This window comes from Echinops telfairi, unplaced genomic scaffold (genome assembly GCF_000313985.2).
Source record: "Echinops telfairi isolate 266 unplaced genomic scaffold, ASM31398v2 ScPeMD7_18;HRSCAF=68, whole genome shotgun sequence".
NCBI lineage: Eukaryota > Metazoa > Chordata > Mammalia > Afrosoricida > Tenrecidae > Echinops > Echinops telfairi.
The window spans coordinates 1,346,013-1,365,543 of record NW_022103915.1 but is presented as its reverse complement, the minus strand read 5'-3'; the positions used below and the strand labels follow the sequence as shown (position 1 = coordinate 1,365,543).

The 19,531-nt window shown below is 53.7% G+C and overlaps 1 protein-coding gene across 14 annotated transcripts in view; it reads left to right on the top strand.

Annotated features, from left to right (window-relative positions):
* The first annotated feature begins 7,781 nt into the window (after positions 1-7,781).
* The window catches only part of KLC1 (kinesin light chain 1), a 27,899-nt gene continuing 16,149 nt past the window's right edge, over positions 7,782-19,531 (top strand). For all 14 annotated transcript variants that reach the window (XR_006679871.1, XR_006679870.1, XM_045287840.1 and 11 more), the window contains exons 1-10: positions 7,782-8,043; positions 9,382-9,612; positions 11,384-11,462; positions 12,434-12,659; positions 14,921-15,008; positions 15,488-15,589; positions 17,382-17,555; positions 17,680-17,779; positions 18,835-18,884; positions 18,968-19,035. Coding sequence is in view for 12 of the 14 variants with exons in the window: in XM_045287840.1 (XP_045143775.1) it covers positions 7,783-8,043; positions 9,382-9,612; positions 11,384-11,462; positions 12,434-12,659; positions 14,921-15,008; positions 15,488-15,589; positions 17,382-17,555; positions 17,680-17,779; positions 18,835-18,884; positions 18,968-19,035 (1,379 nt within the window). In the remaining 2 variants the exon portion in view is untranslated. The remainder of the gene's footprint in view (positions 8,044-9,381; positions 9,613-11,383; positions 11,463-12,433; positions 12,660-14,920; positions 15,009-15,487; positions 15,590-17,381; positions 17,556-17,679; positions 17,780-18,834; positions 18,885-18,967; positions 19,036-19,531) is intronic.

The following is a 19,531-nucleotide window of genomic DNA, read 5'->3' as shown; positions in this document are numbered from 1 at the left end:
CCCACCAGGGTTTCAGCAATTCCTCTTTGTTACATTACCCTTGCTCATGTCCTACCAGACCTCCCACACCCACCTCACCACCAATTTGGATCACTTGTTGTTCCCTCTCCCTTGAGTTTTCATAACATACTTTTTGTTTTAAAATTTAGAAACCAACTATGTGCATTTTCTCTACAAATATTATCAGTACTTTTAGTCACAATGTGTAAAAACATTTGAAAATTTCTAAATACTTAAAGAGTGCTTAAGATTCAGTTGCTTTCCAGAAGGAGGCATACGGAGTGGTGATGGGGGGCGCGGGCGCAGCATGGTAAATAGGATTGCTGCCACTGAGCTGTGCACTTGAGAAGGGTGGGAATCATAACTCATTTATTGCCGGCATACTTACCACAAGAGAAAATTTTGTTTAAAAAATAGTAATGGTGAGGGAGGGAGGGAAGGGATAAAGGAGAACTGATATCAAGGAATTCAAGAAGAAAGAGAATGTTTTGAAACTAGTGGTGGTAGCAATTGTACAAGGCTGCTTGATGTGCTTGAACCGTGGAATGACATGCTATCTGTAAGAGCTCCCCATACAATGATTAATAAAAATAAATAGTAGTAATGGCAAAGAGAGCATAGGTTGAAAAGATTGAGAAATGCAGCTGCTTCTGGTTTCTTGACAGAAGTAAACCTGATCAATCACAAGGTGGGAGTTGGTTTTCTTTGGTTTCATTTAGTTAAAAAAATTCTGGACATAGTGTGTTAGGCCTGGTTCTCTAGAGAAACAAAACTAGGATGCTTATGATTATCTCTCTCTCCATGTATTACATATATCCATATATTATACATTATATAATATATCCATGTTATATGTTATATAACATATCCACATATATCTATGGATAGGTTTGTACAGCAAGAAGGAATATAACAGCTAATTAGTCCACACAGCAGTACAAAGGGCTCAGATTCGTGGAACAGTTAATATACTGGAAGTCCTTTGACTCATGTGGGCTGCACCAGCAGCATGGTGAAGCAGGTCTTGAAGGAGCCTCAAGCTCTTGGGACCCGATCCACAATTCACTATGCACTTGTTGGCTGGGCCCACAAGGTGGTGTAGCACACAGGCTGAGGCAGAGAATTAGCTAAAGCAGCAGCATGCTGGTCTGTTGTTCTGATCACCAGAGAGCAAGAGAGAAGGGAGCGGGCCTTGCAGAGCCATTTATATCTCTGCACTCCAATCAAACTGCAACCTGATTAATCCCACATGTTCCTATTGGCCAGGTTAGCACAATAAACCCATCACAACCTAGTATATTGAGAAGCACTTCACAATGTTATGAAACCATCACCACTCGCCAATTCCAGAATATTTTCATCATTCTAAAAAGAGACTTGGGGCCCATCAGCAACTAGTTTCCTCCCAGCCCTTGACTTCTGCTAACCTGTTTGCATCTCAGGGGTTTGCTGGTTCTGCGCATATCGGATAAAGGGAACCTCAGTGTGTGACTCCAGCATCCGTCTGATTTCACCGACCAGGTTTTCAGGATGCAGCCGTGTGCAGCACGCATCAGAACGGCGTCCCTACTGAATGTCCTCCGCCATGTGGCGAAGCAGGACTCTGGGTAGAACGGGTTTTGTCTGTTTATCAGCTGATGGACATTTGAATGGTTTCTGCTTTCAGAGTATCCTGCATAAAACCCAACCAGTTCTATACAGGTTTTGCATTTGTTCAGTATTTTGCTTTTTGGTGCATTCATATGCAAGTTTTTGTGTGGAGTGTTTTCACTTTTCTTGGATATGTACATCAATAAAGTTGCTGGGTCAGTTGGTGTGATTGTGACACCCATCATCACTTACTCTGCTGTATTCTCTGCAACCTTGAGTAGTTCCGTGGGCTTAACTGTCCATTTGCTGGAATACAACTTGGATCATTGGCTTTTCTGCCCTTCCTCTGCACCCTCATTCTGTCAAGGGCTCAGCAGAGCTCAGTGACAGCGTGAAGGTCAATGGTGAAGTCATCTCTGGTAGATGTTTGGTGGACAGCCTCTCATGTGGGATGTCATGCTACCAGCCTCTGTGCTGCCTCTACTTGACTGACCTTTTCTAGGCTCCCCGCCAGTGAGCCCTGGTGGTGTACATAGTACAAGTTGGGCTACTATCACCACAGATTGAGCGGTTCAAACATACCGGCTGCTCTAGGGAGAAAGACGAGGCTTTCTGCTCCTATAAAGACGTACAGCCTTAGAAATCCAGAGGAGTAGTTTGGCTCTGCCCCCCGTAGGGAAGCAGAGAAGGATGAGTAGTTGGGAAATATGATCCTGATGGTGGAAACAATGCTGTGGAGTGCATGGTACAATTTTACAAGACCAATAGCTTGTTCATTGGAAAAACCTTCAGTCAACACCAGAAGTGGTAACTGAACATTTGGCCCTCGCTGGATGAAATACCCAGGAAGCAAGTAGACTACATCTGTGGAAGATGATGATCAATATCATCAATCAGAACAAGGCCAGGGGACAACTGCAAAACAGATAAGAGTTCCTCATATGCAAATTTAACTTGAAGCTGAAGAAAATTAAAACAAGTTTATGAGAGCCAAAGTAAGGCATGAATTTAGAGACCGTCTCAAGAATAGATCTGATGTATTGAACACGAATTAATGACTGGAGACTAGAAGAATTAGGGGACAATAAGGATATCATATATGAAGAAGCAAAAAAAAAAAAAAAAAAGTTGGGGAGGAAGCGCAAATCCATGTGGGTGCCAGAAGAGACTCTGAAATTGGCTCTTGAATGTAGAATGCCGAAAGCTAATGGAAGAAATGAGAGAGAGCTAAACAGAACATTTCAAAGGGTGGGTCAAGAAACAAAAGAATTATAAGGAAATGTTCAGAGACCTGGAGTTAGAAAACCAAAAGGGAAGAACACACTTGGCGCTGCTCATGTTGAAAGGCCTGAGGAAGCCAGGCAAGCCTCCAGCAGCGAAGCAGCTGCAGCAGTGCTTCGCCAGGGCGCTCCAGAGGTTCAGTCAGACTCAGAAGAGGACGTGGAACAAAGGCTGTCATTGCTGACATCAGATGGCTCTTGGCTGAAAGCAGAGACTGTCAGAAAGATATGTACTTGTGTTTTATTGACTGTGCCAAGGCATTTGACTGTGTGGATCATAACAGACTATGAATCACCTTGAGAAAAATGGGAATTCCAGAACACTTAACTGTGCTCCTGCAGAACTTATACATGGTTCAAGAGGAAATTGTGTGAGCAGAACAAGGGAATGCCGCATGGTTTAAAATCTGGAAAAGGTTATGACAGGGCTGTATCTTCTCACCATACTTATTCCATCTGTATGCTGAGCATGTACTCAGAGAAGCTGGCTTATAGGAAGAAGAATGTAGCCTCAAGATTGGAGGAAGATTATTCGCAACTTGCAGTATACAGATGACACAACCTTGCTTGCTGAAGGACTTGACACACTTGCTGATGGAGATCGAGGATTGCAGCCTTCAGTGTGGATGACAACTCAATGTAAGGAAGACCAACATCCTCGCCACTGGACCAGTAGGTGACATGATAAATGAAGGAAAGATTGAAGTTGTCAAAGATTTTGTCTTGTTTGGACCACAATTCATGCTTGGGGGAGCAGCAGTTGAGATCAAAAGACATGTTACACTTGCTCAATCTATTGCACAAGACCTCTTTAGATGTTTGAAAAGCATGGAGGTTACTTTGAGGTATACGGTGTGCTTGACACAGGCATGGTCTTTTTCATCGCCTCATGCATGAGAAAGGTGGACATTGAGTGAAGAAGACGAGAGAAGAGTCTGCATTTGAGTGGTGCTGGCGAAGAATACTGAAAGTACTCTGCGCTGCCAAAAGGACAAACCGATCCGTCTTAGAAGTCCGGCCAGAGTGCTCCTTAGAAGCAAGGATGGTGAGGCTTTGTCTGACGTACTTTGGACAGGTTCTCAGGAGAGACCAGTCCTTGGAGAAGGACATCATGTTTGCTGAAGGGGAGGAGCAGTGAAAAAGAAGGCCCTTGGTGGGATGGAGTGACACCGTTGTTGCTGTAATGGACACAAGGATGGGAACAACTGTGAGGATGGCGCGGGACCGGGCAGTGTCTCGTTCTGTTGTGCACGGGGTCACTATGAGTGGGAACCGACCCGGTGGCACCCAACAACAACAGCTGACAGAGTGGCAAGATGATGGTGATGCCGAGCATCAATAGAAGGTGGAAGGAATACAGAGTCATTGTGCCAAAATAATTGGTTGACATCCATTCAATCAGGAAATAGCATATGATCAAGAGCTGATGTTATTGAAGGAAGACGTACGTCCAAGTTGCATCGAAGGCAATAGTGAAAAGCAGGCTCCAGGGATTGACAGACTACCCACCGAGGCGTTTCACCAAGCAGACACCATGCTTGAAGTTCTCACTGTATGTGTCAAGCAACTGGAAGGCAGCTACCTGGTTGACCGGAAGAGATCCTTATTTGTGCCCATTCCAGAGAAAGGTAATCCAATAGAATATAGAAATGGTTGACAATATAATTAATGCCATGGACAAGTACATGTATGCTGAAGGTAATTTTAAAATGGTTGTAGTAATACACCCATGTGGAAATTCAAACCAGATTCAAAAGAGGTTGTGGAATGAAAGATGTTATTGCTGATGTCAGATGGATTTTGTCTGAAAGCAGATAATACCAGAATGATATTTCCCTTTGTTTTCCTGACTGTACAAAGGCATGTGTGTAGGTTCTAACAATTACAGATAACATTGTGAAGAATGGGAGTACCAGAACATTTCATTGTACTCATGTGGAACCCGTACATGGACCAAGAGACAATCACCTGAACGGAACAAGGAGGATACTGCACGGTTTTAAGTCGACAGAGGTGTGCTCCAGGCTTGTGTCCTTCTACCTTACTTATGAACGCTGAGCAAGTAATTTGAGAATCTGTGAAAGCTAGGCAACGACTGAGGACGACCAAAGAAATATTAATACCTTTTACGAAAACTGCTATATCGTGGACTGCCAGAGTAACAAACGCATCTGTCTTAGAAGAAGTGGAGCCGGAAGACTCCTTAGAACCGAGGATGGTGGGACAGACCGGCTCATGTATTTGGGACATGCTTGGCGGCGTGCAGGGAGGGTGAGCCATAGAAAGGCCCTTCATGGGCTGCACCGGCACAGTGGCTGCAGCAGGTGGCTCCAGCGTGAAGAACCACTGTGGGGGTGAGGTGGGCGGGGCCGGAGAGGGTCTCCTCCTGCTGTACAAGGGGTGGGGGAGGGGGGCCGAGTGGGAACTGACTCAAGGCACCTGACAAACGGTCTCTGCAACAGGGAGTCTGAAGTGCTCTCATGTGGGCGAGGGGCCCTGGTGACGCAGGGGTTAAGTGCTCAGAGGGACAGTCGACCGTGACCAGGGGAAAGATGTGGCGTTCTTTTTCGGTAAAAACGCCTGGCTTTGGGAGCCCGTCAGTCGCTGAGTCGGAATCAGTTTGACAAGGAGGGTTTGGGTGTTTGTCTGCATGCTTTTTTCACAAGGGAAGAAGTTGGCTCAATGGACAGGAGTTAAAAAGAGACAGTTCATGAATGGTGGAATGTTATGCTTTCTTTAAGAGCTCCTGATAAAACCTTGTTTTCTTTTCTTTTTTTTAAAAAAGACAGTCCACTGTAAAAGCAGTCAGCGACTGTACGGCCAGCAATTGCACTCTGAAGGGCACAGGCAGCCACCACTGCAGCGCTACTGCCAGCAGCCCAGAGGCCAGACCCGCTTAGCTTTCGGAGGGTCAGCTCTCTGTCACTTGGGCTCAGGGATGGTCTTCTGACTACCAGGAACAGACACTCTGTGTGCGTAGTGAGCTGCTGTGGACAGTGGGGGAGGTCCCAGCCCTGCTCCTGGTGTCCAAGGACTGTGTGCCCTCGTCACTGTGCCCAGGCCTCCACAGGCCACTCTGTTGGCCCCCATGGCCCTAGTGCCTCATTTCTCAGGAGAGCTCACTGCCCCCAAGAGCCTCTGGGCTCTGATGAGTTTCCTCTCAGAAGTGCTAGAAAATGACCGTAGTTCACGCCAGTCACGTCCACATAGCAGGGTTAGCCATTACCTCTGGGTTAATTTTTGTTAATTTTGTCTCGGGCTAGGCCTTCTTCCTGAGCTGCATCTGGAGTGTTAACTGCACCATCGTCCCAGGCTGTGTGTCCCTGCCACCTCTTTCCCACAGAGGAAGGGACTTGCCAGACTTCCCCCTGGGTTCCTGTCACTCATCGCCTGTGTTGTGGTGTGCTTTCTGTGCCTTTGCACAAACCTTGCCTTGCAGGGGTTCCTATCCCTGCGTAGAGGGAAGGCTGTCTTCACCCCGGAGACGGACAGTCTTGGAACCCACCAGAGCAGTTCGGCCTCTTCTGGTGGGGTCGCATGAGTCTCAGAAACACGCGGGCACGTTCTGCTCGTGACTCGTAGGTGTTGGTTGGTTTCCAGGCTCTGCCTTCCCTATGAGGATTTTTTTTGACAAAGTGCAATGCCCACCTACCCTTCCTCTCAGCGTTGCTGTGGCTTGGAGGTGTGACTGGCCGGATGTTCAGTGAGGACAGGCCATGCCACCCAGCAGCCCTGGCAGTGCTGGCACAGTGGGCCTGCTGCCCTTGCCTTCGGCTCCTAGGCTCGAGATGTGTTCATCTGATGAGTCAGGCCCAGTCCTGGCAGCACTGCTGGTACATTGGCCTCCTTAGGCCCCTGTCTCCTGCCCGCTTTTTGTGTCTGTCACTAGGCACACAATCCCTGAGGGCATCTTGCCTTCTCGTGCCATGGGCAGAGCCGACCCTAGAGCCGAGCCGTCAGCAGTGACCTCCGACTTCGTTTGGGAATAGTAGGGAATGTGCTTCCTATCCAGGAACCTAGTGTGTCCTTGATTGTGGAAATACTGTATCCAGCTCTGTGAGTTTCGTAGTTTGTTTTTAAATATGTCCCTTTGGTCTTTGTTCTTGTTTTTTGTTTACTTTAATTGGGTAGAAATGGATATAACAGAAGTTTACCATTTCAGGAACTTCTACCCGTGGCTAGGTGCCTTGTCCTTCCCATCGCCTGAAACAGACCCTGAGCAGTGGGCGCCCCCTGCTGTCCCCAGGAAACCTTGGTGTGGGTACAGTCTCGACGCTCCTGTGTACTAGGTAGGGCCCAGCCACTTCCCATCTCGGGGTGTGCGCCAGGAAGCTCCTGTGACAACCCGTCTTGCTCGCATCGCGGGTCTGGCCTCTGGGCTGCTGGCAGTAGTGCTGCAGTGGCCTTCAGAGTGCAATTGCTGGCCGTACTGTCGGTCTTTGCTTAGCTTTCGGAGGGTCAGCCCTCTGTCACTTGGGCTCAGTCATTTCTCCTGCTGCTCTCATGCTTCCCCGTCCTGCTGCTGCCTCTTGCCTCCTTCGGGCGCAGGGGCCACGTGCGTTTCTGCACTGAAGCAGAGCTGTAGGTGGGCTGAGACGTCTTTGCATAGAGGCAGTGGTCTTGGACATGACACAGGCATTTGTAACCTTGAGCCGTTGGCATTGGTTTCACTGCTGTCATTTCACCGTCAGGAAACCCAGGGAGAATCCAGAGAAGTGTAGATTGGTCTGGAAACACAGGGACATTGTGTAAGATATTTGTATGTTTATTTCCAGGTGATAAATGACAAGCCCCTGTCATTTACTGTCCGCCCCTGAAAAGGCTCACTCAGAAGTAGTCACATGTGGGGGCTTGCCAGCACGTGAGCCAGCATGTAACGGGCTCTGTTGCTGTCCCGTCTTCTCCCTCTAGAATGTACGACAACATGTCCACCATGGTGTACATAAAGGAAGAGAAGCTGGAGAAGCTGACCCAGGACGAGATCATCTCGAAGACAAAGCAGGTCATCCAGGGGCTGGAGGCCCTGAAGAACGAGCATAACTCGATCCTGCAGAGCCTGCTGGAGACGCTGAAGTGCTTGAAGCAGGACGATGAGAGTAACCTGGTGGAGGAGAAGTCCAACATGATCCGCAAGTCCCTGGAGATGCTGGAGCTCGGCTTGAGCGAGGCACAGGTAGGATGGACGAGGAGAGTCGGCGTGATTGGAGCGTGAGGGCGGGGCAGACAGAGCTGGGCTCTGGGGTGGGCGGCTTGTTGTGGGCCTGAGGCTGGGTCCCTGCTGACCTGAATTCCAAAGCATCGGCATCAGAGGGGAGGCGGCCGGCTCCCCCAGGACTTGGTTTGGCTGCACAGCCCGACAGTGGGTGGTGGCATCAGCGGGACCTGGGGCCCTCATGTGCAAACATGCTGTGGACTCAGGGCACACGGGTTGGGGTGGGGAGGGCATGTAGGAAGGTGCTGCCAGGTCAGCAGCTCCTCTCACCCTGGAGACAGAGCTGGAAGAGCCCCAGCTGCAGCTTGCTGACCTCGGCCAAGGACAGGGCTTTGCCTGCTGGGTCACGCCATCTTCCTAGGAGCTTTTTGAAGGGCCCTGTGGCAGTCATGCTAGAAACAGTGGGAGAGTGGGGACGCCTAGGTCTCTGTCCCTGAGAAGGGACTGCTGGGCGTGCCAACAAATCCTAGGTCAGACTCAACGTAGGAACTGTTGGTTCGCTCTTGGCCTGGTGCAGACCAGGGGCTCTGCTTTCACAAAGGAAGCTTCTCTCCTCCCACCTTGGCTCTGTATCCGTCTGGACCATGGGTGTAGATGTGGCTTGGTCTGCTCACCATCGAGGCTCCTGTTTCTCATGTGCTTTTGCTGAAAGGATCACGCACTTCATTTTCCTGTTCAGCTAATGTCACGATTAGAAAAGAAGGAAGCAACAGCCCACCTCCTGGAGTTTTGGGTTTTGAACTTGGGAGTCCTGGTTCAAGGAGCGGACACATGGGGCCAGGCAGCTCTTCTCCAGCTCGCTCTTCTCTCGTCCTCTAAGGGCTCGCTCTGGCCTCAGGTAGGCCCATTCCTGGCCTGGTCAGTGGGTAGTCTCCACAGAGGCCAGCCTGTGGATGCCCTGTGCAGGCTCCCCTGGCCTCATAACACTGGCAGTGTGAGCACCCACCCTGCCTGACTCCTTCGAGCCCCACATCACCCGGGCTCAGGCACAGTACCATGCACACCAGGAGAAGGTTCTTTCCCAACAGTCTTTCAGGGCGAGGCTGGGAGCATCCAGGCCAACAGTGAGAACTGATGCTCTGAGCTGCCCAGGGAGATGCCCTCGGACAGGGAAAGCCTCAGGACGCTGGTGTTTGGAGCCACTCAGGGAATTCTCTGTTCTGCCTGGAGGGCTGCCACCGGCTGAAAGGCAGACACAGAACAGAGTGACACATTGGGCTGTAGGAACTCTGGAGAAAATGCAGGTGTGTTGGTCCTCTCGCTGGCACAGGAGGACACGCTGACCTGGGTTCTCTGCAGGTGATGATGGCGCTGTCCAACCACCTGAACGCCGTGGAGTCGGAGAAGCAGAAGCTGCGTGCCCAGGTCCGCCGTCTGTGCCAGGAGAACCAGTGGCTGCGGGATGAGCTGGCCAACACGCAGCAGAAGCTGCAGAAGAGCGAGCAGTCGGTGGCGCAGCTGGAGGAGGAGAAGAAGCACCTGGAGTTCATGAACCAGCTGAAACAGTACGACGACGACACTTCCCCGGCTGTAAGTGGCTCTGGGCCCCCTTGGGGCCCGTCCTCCCTCTAGGGTTCCGCCCCACCCAGAGCAGGCTGGGGTGGTGGAACTGGGTCCCCACACTGTGCCTGGGCCTGCTCGCCCCCGTCCCTGGTCTTGCCACTGCCGCCTTTCTCAGTGTGGCTTTCAGAACAATGGTCAGAAAAGGAGAGTGGGGAGGGGGCTTACACTCCAGTGTTGTGTTCTCAGTGTGGTCTGGTCTCCTTCACCCCTTCACCCCATCCCTCCTGTTCTTATCCCTGGGGCTCTTGTCAGACCCCCAAAACCAAGCACACTGCCATTGAGTCCATCAGAGGAGAGGCTAATGGGTTTGAACTGCTGACCTCTCTGTAAGAGTCTGGGTGCTTTAACCAGTGTACCACCAGGGCCCCTGAAGCCAGACCAGGTGCCTGGAACTCAGGTCTACACCAACTGGTGCTTCTGGGCACAGCCCGGGGGGAGGCTGGACCTCCAAGTGTCCAGGCTTTGTTTTTCAGTCAGCTCTATCTGCATGCTCTGTCCATTCTCGACTACATTTCATCAGCTACTTTCTTTGCAGAATGAACTTGATTTTGGAGTCATTTAGGTTTGTAGAAAGTTGGGAGGTCACCTAAGCTCTGTGGATGGGACCGTTGCCTCCACGGCACCCAAGCCGTCGCCCCGCCAGGCTGGTTTCAGAGGCCACCATTGCTTCCATTGATGTCCCCTTTTTGTCCCAGGACCTAGTCTCAGCTCCCACACTGACTTAGAGCCAGCGGCTCAGTGTGCCCACATGCTCCTTCTGGGGACAAGGCTCAGCACTGAGGTGCAGGACAGTGAGATGGACATCATGCTCTGGCCAGGGGAGGATGTGGACACATGGGTGCTGGCCATGAAGATACGGTGCAGACTGAGCCCGCGGGGGTGGGGTCAGGTTCAAGGTCAGTAGTTTGCAGTCCAGCTGTGGGTCTTCCCAGCAGTGTGGCGACCCGGCACTCAGCACGCAGCTGGCGCCTGGTTTCTCCTGACACTGACAATTGCGAAGATCCAGGTAGTTGTTCTGTTGAACCTGACACAATCTTGTCGCTGGTGGTGCCACAGTGAAGTACCCAGCTGTCTGCAGGAGAAAGGTTAGCACCACCAAGTGACCAGCTGCAGAACTCCACGTTCTGGCCTGAACTGACCCCGTAGGGCACAGCCGGCATCTTGCCCGTGGATGGAGCAGAAAGCCTCCTTCTTCTCCGATGGAGTGGCTGGTGGGTTCGAACTGCTAGGCTGTCAGGTAGCAGTTGATGGCTTTTCGTGGTCCGGCGGTTCCAGGTTCAGATTCAGGCGGCGCAGGCCTGTCCTGCTCTATCAGGAGGGGTCTTCCTGGGCTCAGCCGGCCCTGGCAGCTGCGTGTGCTTGGCTTGTAAATGGAGTCTCACCTGCCATCTCCCCATCCTCCTCTCTCAGAAGACACCACTCAGATAGGGGTGGGATTGGGGCCCACTCTGCTGCCATGTGATTTCTATCAGGGAAGCCACTTAAATCTGTTTGTCGTCTCTGACTCCCAGTCAGATTTCTCCTCAGGTAAGGGGCTCACTGTCCTGGAACCCCCTCGGCATACCTACAGGTGGAGACCCCGAGGCAGAGCTGGGCTGGTGGCCCAGCTAGGCCTGGGTTGAGTCTTCTGAGTTCTGGTTTAGCAAACTCCTGCATGGTAGCTCTTGCTAAGATCGAGGTTCTCAGGAGATGATGGGGTTGCTTGTTAGACTCAGGGATGTTCTGGTCTGTTTTCCAGGAGGACAGGGACACTGATTCCACCAAAGAGCCTCTGGATGACCTTTTCCCGAATGACGAGGATGACCCAGGCCAAGGCAGTGAGTGACTGTTGACAGGAAGTCCCTTCCCTGCGGGAGCACGTGTCCGGCGGTGGCTTTGATGTACAGATGGATTGGGTTGATGGCCACCTTGTCCCTTTCCCAGCAGAGGAGAATGTAGCTTCTGTTTTGGGGGAAATAGGCAGTTCCCAGGGTTGATACGTCCAAGTTACAGACAGTTCCTACTGCCCGACCACGCAGTCAGGATGAGACCAGGAATGGCACCCTTCTGTGACTCAGTGGAGCAGCCACATGGGAGAGATTCCCAGTTGGCACTGGCACAGGAGACTTGGAGGTAGCCTGCTGAGCCCTTTCAGGGTTCTAGTGTGTGAGATTGTCTTGTTGGCAGGACTGTGGAGCGTCCCACCCGTCGCTGTGGCGTGGTCTGCCACCATCTTTGAAGCCCTTGCTCTAATGTTAGCTTCCTCTGCCTTCAACCAGCCTGGCTGCAACAAGGTCGCCACCTCAGCCCCGAGCCGCCGGGGTGGTGGAGACGAGGCTGTGGCCCCTGCATGCCCTGAAGTCAGGCTACCCAAGACCCATAGGAGCCCCGTCCACTGCCCACAGACTCCACAGGCAGGGTTAGCCAGACCCCAGAGCAGCGGTTCTCAACTTGTGGGTTGCAACCCCTTTGGGGTTCAAACGACCCTTTCACAGGGATCGCCCGATTCATAACAGTAGCAAAATGACAGTTATGAAGTAGCAACAAAAATAATTTTATGGTTGGGGGTCACCACCACATAAGGAACCGTATGAAAGGGTTGCGGCATGAGGAAGGTTGAGAAGCTGCCCTAGAGAGAAGAGGGCCAGAGTAAGTTGGACGTGCTCACGGCCAACATAATCCTCTTTCTGCCTCGTCTGCGTGGTGCCAGAAGAGGTCTCAGCCCCGGCCCCTCCCAGGTGGTAGGCCTGCCCAGGGGACCCGACAGAGCCTGGATCCCCAGCAGCCCCTCCCTCTCCCTGCCCTGCAGTCCAGCAGCAGCACAGCAGTGCGGCCGCCGCAGCCCAGCAGGGTGGCTACGAGATCCCCGCCCGCCTGCGCACCCTGCACAACCTGGTCATCCAGTACGCCTCGCAGGGCCGCTACGAGGTCGCTGTGCCCCTGTGCAAGCAGGCCCTGGAGGACCTGGAGAAGACCTCGGGGCATGACCACCCGGACGTGGCCACCATGCTGAACATCCTGGCTCTGGTGTACAGGTATGCGCCCGGGGCGCCCCATGCCTTACAGCAAGTTTATTCTGCACCAGCTTGCCCCTCAGAGCCCATCGCGGGCTGCAGAAATGCCTCCACTTCTAGTCCAGCACCGGTTCTCACTCGGTCAACCCGGCCCTGCTTGTCTGTTTCCTGCCTCATGCTCACCACCTGGGTGGCTGGGTCCTGCTCCCTGTCCTGCTGGGACCCCCCATTCCTGGGGGTGCGGTCCAGGTCACGCCACGGGCCTGCCCACGTATGGCTCTGCCCTAGCTGTTGCCCCACACCAGACACATGTCAGGGAACCAGTGTGTTGCCCTCGTACTGAGAGGGCAGCCTGCGCAGAGAGCCTCTGGCCAGACATTGGGTGCTATGCCTTCAGCTGCGCTGGCCCAACGCTGGGCCCAGGTTGGCCCTCAGGAGGGGGTGGCCATCAGAGCTCGGTTGCCTGGGGCCATTTGAGTTTGGGGGAACCAGGCACAATTCCTGCTCGGACTTCGCGGCTGGGGGCTCTGTCCGGAGCTGCTCCCGGGGCCCACTGAGAGGCGAGACCTTTGCTCAGTCTCTGAAGAGGAGGAGGAGGTGGTAGCCTGCTCAGAGGCCCGGCAGAGGGTGTCTTCTTAGAGCACTCTGTCGAGAGGGCCGCCCAGCCCTGCTTGAGGAGTCCGTGACTATCTGTAGGTCTTCCTTGAGGGGATGGTGGCTGCCCGGTGGGAGGGCTTATGGGGGCTGGGTGCACTGTCCTGGGCCGTGCAGGGCGGTTGGGCTCAGCAGGTAGATGTGGGCAGAGCCACATTTGCAGTCGCTCTGTGCCACATGTATAGGTGAGGCTGGAAGGGGCTGGTCCAGGAGGCACAGGACAGGATGGTGCTAGGGGCCAGGTGCCCAGGTAGCAGGTGTGTTGGCGACAGGTAATAGAACCTGAGCAAGGATGGGGGTACTGTGGGGTGCGGCAGCCACGGGGACATGGCGCCAGTGTGGTTGGAAGGGGGAGGGTGTGACCCATGTGGGGAAGTGATGTGTACAGCAAGTTTCAACATTGGCAAGAGACAAAAGAAGGTGGAAACAGGAAGCAACCTGTGCCGTAAGGGATTACAGTTTTCAGTTGAGCAGGTCTGTTTCTGTCACTGATTGCAGCCCCTAATGGAGCCCACTTCACCCCATTGCTCCCTGTGCTCTCCTCCTTCCTTAGCTCTCTGCCTTGTGACCTTTGTCCATGCCCAGCGCTGCCTTCCAGCTGCCCATAGTTTTGTGTGGTCTGCTGTCTGGGGCCCATCTCCCCTGAATTACTGCTCCCCAAGGAGGCCTGTCTGTCGCGTAGCTGGAAGTTGAGCGGGGGGTGGGGCCGGTGACTGAAGCGAGCCTGGGACCTTGTTGTCAGGGTTACACCATTTCTTATGTGACCACTCAGCCTGGCCTTTTAGTGATTTTGAGTTTTTTTCCACATATTTCTTCCACTTTTTAACGTGATCCTTTCGGGAGCAGCTGTTACTAATTGGTGGCTGGACGTGCGTAATAGAATCCACCTGACCATTGTCCTCTAGACTTGGGCATTTGGGAATTTTCACTCTTGTCGTACACACTGTGGGGATTATCTAGCGGCAGATGCTGCATATAAAATCTTGGTAAACAAAACAAAACTCACTGCCATTGAATCCGTTCTGATGCACAGCCACTCTATAGGACGGAGTGGAACTGCTGACGGGGTTTCTAAGACTGTAGCTCTTCCCAGGCGTAGAAAGCATCTTTTAACCACAGAGCAGGGGTGGTTGCAAACTGCTGGCCCTGAGGTTAGCAGCCCAGTGCGTCCCCATGACACCACAGGAGCTCCTCATGGCCCAGCACTGGTGACGGCACCCTGCGCAGCCAGCACCAGAGCTCGAGGTGTGGAGGGGCTGAGTGAGCTCCCGGCCCAGAGGGTAGCAAGCGGGCCTGCTGTTTTCAAAATGCTTGATTCTCTCAGAATCGGAACGTCCAGAAGGGTACAAAGTACAGATCCCCTGGAACAGAGAAAACCACAGAGAATGCCTCCGCACATGGTGACATGTGTGCCCTCCTGGGCCTGGCACCGGGCTGGCAGACTGATCTGCACGTGCGCAGTACAGGTGCTGACTCTTGCTTCGTACGCTGTTGAAACTTCACTTATTTCATAGTTCGGCGTTCCCTTTACACACGAGGACCTGGGGCCCGTCCCTAAAACACATGGTGTGTGTGTGTGTGTGTGTGTGTGTGTGTGTGTGTGTGTGTGTGTGTGTGTTTCCCTGCAGGGACCAGAATAAATATAAAGATGCGGCCAACCTGCTGAATGACGCCCTCGCGATCCGAGAGAAGACACTGGGCAGAGACCACCCTGCGGTTTGTACACCCTCTGCTGTCACCCTTGTCAATCCCTGTTTCCCGACTCATCGAATGTTGACCAACAGGGAAAGGCTCAGAGGAGCCTCTCACAGGGGGGCAGGCAGGTGGTCTTCTCTCCTGTGACCCGCTGGTAAGCGTCCATGGGGGCTCTGATGCCCAGCACATGACCCGAATCCCACCCCAATCAAACCGCATGCACTTGTAAAGATTACTTTCTAAAGAATCTACACAGGCTTTAAGACCTCATCCAGATTCTTCTGATTTGGTGGCCCTTATGACTTCCAGTGAAATTAAAAAAAAAAAAAATCAAGGCCCCTCCTCCCTGAACTCTGCCTACTTTCTTGTGAGTTGTTCCATTGCTTCTCCTTGAGGCAGGTGTGCATGCCTCACCGGTGGGGTTGGCTGGCTGCGTGCCGAGGGGGGCCGTCAGCAGAGCAGGAGCTTTGCCTCTCTGAGTAGCTCTCTGGTCTCGGCAGGTGGCGGCCACGCTGAACAACCTGGCGGTGCTCTACGGCAAGAGAGGGAAGTACAAGGAAGCCGAGCCGCTGTGCAAACGGGCCCTGGAGATCCGAGAAAAGGTGTGCGGAGGGAGGCCCGCCTCTGTCAGCTGGGAGACCCCTCTCCAAGTGCTCTCCAGCAAAGGGGGGCAGGGAGTGCCCCACTTCATCTGACAATGGGGCCAAAATGCCAAAGCCAAACCCCTGCCATCAAGTCGATTGCCACTCGATGTGACCTTGCGGCGGGTCTCCAAGGCTGGGAATCTCTCCCAAGGAGTGGCCCGTGGGTTTGAACTGCCCACCTCTGGTTTGCCGCCCAGTGCCTAACCCACAGTGCCACCAGGGCTCTTTGGCAGTGGGCAGGCAGTCATCAATAAGAAAGAGACTAAAGTTAAAAGAATAGATGTGTTTGCAAAAGAGGTGATAGGAAGCTTAAGCATGAAATCATTCTTTTCAGAGTGAAAAATGAGCTCCTCTTTGGCCAGCTGGTTGTCATTCCTGATCCCGATTCTGTGTAGCTGGGCCGAGCGCATTGTCAAGGACACATTAGGTTGTCATTTGCCATGCTGTGTGCATGCACCGGCGGGGCTGAGTGCCAGCTTCCACTGCTGTAGTAATGCCATCCCCACCATGTTATAGAGACGCGGGTGTCAGGCCAGGGCCCAATGTTATGGGTTTTTCTCTGAAATCAGAACTTAACTAACAGATAACCTTGTGGGTTTGTGGTCATTGGTCAGCGGAGTTGATACTGAGAGTTGGCTTGTTATTTGGGGCCAGATAGCAGGGCAGTGGGAGAGGAGGAGGGCTGGGCCGCCTTATCTGATGCTGCAGCCCATGGCCGTCTGTGTCTGTGTGGTACATGGGGAGGACACTGTCCATTCTGGGTGAGCTGAGGCGTCTCAGCTGGAGCGGCTGGAGTCACAGTTGGGGGTCCACGGAGGTCCAGTGCATGGACCAGTCATGTGAGGTTCGCTCTTTCATTCCCTGCCTCACCTAGTCCTTCCAGAGGATGTGGGCCCTGGGTTGGTCATGGTTGGAGGCTACGAATCCATGTCCAGTCCAGTCTGGGGAAGGCCCAGTGCTGGCTGAGGACAGAGGTGGAGCTGGGCAGGCCAGCAATTGGGGGGCAGCAGGAGGCCTCCAGAAGAGGTTGGAGGAGGCACAGGCGGAGGCAGAGAGATGCTCCAGGAGTCCTGTTGGGCTCCCTCGGAGGCCCAGCTCCTCCCTGGAGGCAGACTCCGTTGTAATGGGCAGGGACCAACTGATAAAGAGATGGATAGATGGCCGGCCTCATCCTGGGGAGGTCCCCTCAGAGGAGATGGCCTTTTACACTTCAGGCCGTTGGTGTAGAAAGTGAGGTGGGGCAGAGTGGGGTGTGCATGTGGCGCTGAGGAGCAGTAGAAAGTGAGGTGGGCGGAGTGGGTGCGTGTGGCGCTGAGGAACGGGCCTTCGAGTCAGAAAGGGCATCTCGAGAACTTGGCAGGGAGATTAATGTAATCTTTCTTGTAATCTTCAGACTACAAGGGTGCTTCAAAAAGTTTGTAGAAAATGGAATTAAAAGAAAATTTCCACATCATTTTTTGAAGCCCCCATCCTGTAACTTACTACTGTTCCATTCTCAGAGTGTGGGGGGTTGGTTCGACGGGCGGCGCCCAGATATTCATGGGAAACTGGCGCTTTCCCATGAGCCTTTCGAAGCGCCCTGTGCGCATGGTGAGGTGTGGTCTTGAGCATGGTTTCTGAGAGTGCTCCCTCAGGGCTGGCCGACACATTGCTTTGGCAGCTCTGTGGTCAAGCCTCCGTCAGGGTGGGCATGGACTGGATGGCTGTGAACCCACCGACCCCTGCTTCTGATACTCGGCTTTACTCCCAGGTCCTGGGCAAGGACCACCCCGACGTGGCCAAGCAGCTGAACAACCTGGCCCTGCTGTGTCAGAACCAGGGCAAGTACGAGGAGGTGGAATACTACTACCAGCGGGCCCTGGACATCTACCAAACCAAGCTGGGGCCCGACGACCCCAATGTGGCCAAGACCAAAAACAACCTGGTATGCCGACCACACCTTCTCCAGAGCACCTGAGCACCCCTTCCCCCTCCTCCTAGCTCTGAGCCTTCCTCTCACCTGAGCGTGACCGTGTAGCAGGGACCGTAACCGTCTCCCTCATTTTAAGGCTTCCTGCTACCTGAAGCAAGGCAAGTTCAAACAAGCGGAGACGCTGTACAAGGAGATCCTCACTCGTGCACACGAGCGGGAGTTTGGGTCTGTGGACGGTAAGAAGCTCACACCTGTCTCAAACAAGCATGTCGTTGTAAACGCAGTGAGGAGTCCTTGCCAAGTCATCACACTGTTTAATCAAGGATTTAGTTGGAAGTTTTGCGACAGTGTTCCAGAAATGGCTTGCAAGTGTTAGCTCACACTCTCCCCAGTTCATACTCCGTGACTATCCCTGATCTCTGTCCCTGGGGGTGGGCCTGCTGCCGACCTTCACTGACCTTCCCTGGACCGGTGGCCCACTCTCCAAGAAGCCAGGCTGAGTTGATGGTGCGCGCCTGGGGAAACCTGCCGTCCACAGCAGGATGCTTCAGACTGTCCCCTCTGCCCTAGGGCTTGCCCCCTCACTGCCGGGCATGTCAGTGGTGCCAGGGGCCTGCTCACTGGCATGTTCAGCTTGCACAGTGGCTCTGGAGGGATTGTCGCCCTCCAGGAGACAGAGCCTGCTGACGGCCCTGGGAGGCTGGGTCCTCACGAGCACAGAGGGCCCTGCAGTACCGCTGTCCTGTCTGTCCTTCCTCTGCGGGTTGTGCCGTGTATGCAGGGCAGTCATATAGAGCACCCTCACGCGCGCAGCGAGGCAGCTCCACTCCTGCGTATTTCTAGCCCTCCTCCAGCCCCCGTAGGCGCTTCCACCGGCTCTTCATTCCCCTCTTCACCAACTTCCCGACACCCTCACGTGCATTCACTGATGTCACGTTTTCGGTTTCTACTCTTGCCAACACGAGGCTTCACATCCCAAATACTGCCGGCCTTGTCCGGGAGCTTGGATCACTGGGACACCTCCAGAGGGAATGAGGAATCTTGGGCACACAGCTGTTTCACCAGGAGTCTCCTAGTGAAACTACCAGGCTTGAGAGTTGTGCTTCTGTCTGGCTAGATCCATGTGGTCTGCAGCCTGTGGGCAGGGTGGACCAGCTCTCTTTCCTGGCGTGAACGTACCCCCTTCAGGTGTATGGTGCAGTGGTCAGAGGCCTGAACAAAAACATGGTGGGATTCTCAGGCCCTGGGGGCTCTGCTGCCCTGAGTGTCTGAAGTGCCCTCTTCTTCCCAGATGAGAACAAGCCCATCTGGATGCACGCGGAGGAGCGGGAGGAGTGCAAAGTAAGGCTCTCCTGCTTTCAGAGCGCTTCCGAGCCGGGCACTCTGCTGTCAGAATAACGACCCCTTTGCTGTGCCTCACGCAGGGAAAGCAGAAGGAGGGGGCGTCTTTCGGCGAGTACGGTGGCTGGTACAAAGCCTGCAAAGTCGACAGGTGGGTGTGTCTGCTGGGGACGGGGACCCAGGGTGGCGCTGCAGGCCGCAGGGTAGATGCCCGGGTGTCTCTGGGCTTGTTACCATGACAGAAGCTCCACACCCCGACCAGGAGCCTCACTGACCGCCAGCACGCGCCCCCACACAGGGCGAGGTCTGTTGGTTCAGCTGGCTTTGTCCGAGGGTTGACACAGCAAGGGGACTGAGGACAGGGACACAGTGCAGATTGAGGGGCACTGCGGTTGACACAGCAAGGGGCCTGAGGACAGGGACACAGTGCAGATTGAGGGGCACTGCGGTTGACACAGCAAGGGGGACTGAGGACAGGGACACAGTGCAGATTGAGGGGCACTGCGGTAGACACAGCAGGGGGACTGAGGACAGGGACACAGTGCAGATTGAGGGCACTGCGGTTGACACAGCAAGGGGGACTGAGGACAGGGACACAGTGCAGATTGAGGGGCACTGCGGTAGACACAGCAGGGGGACTGAGGACA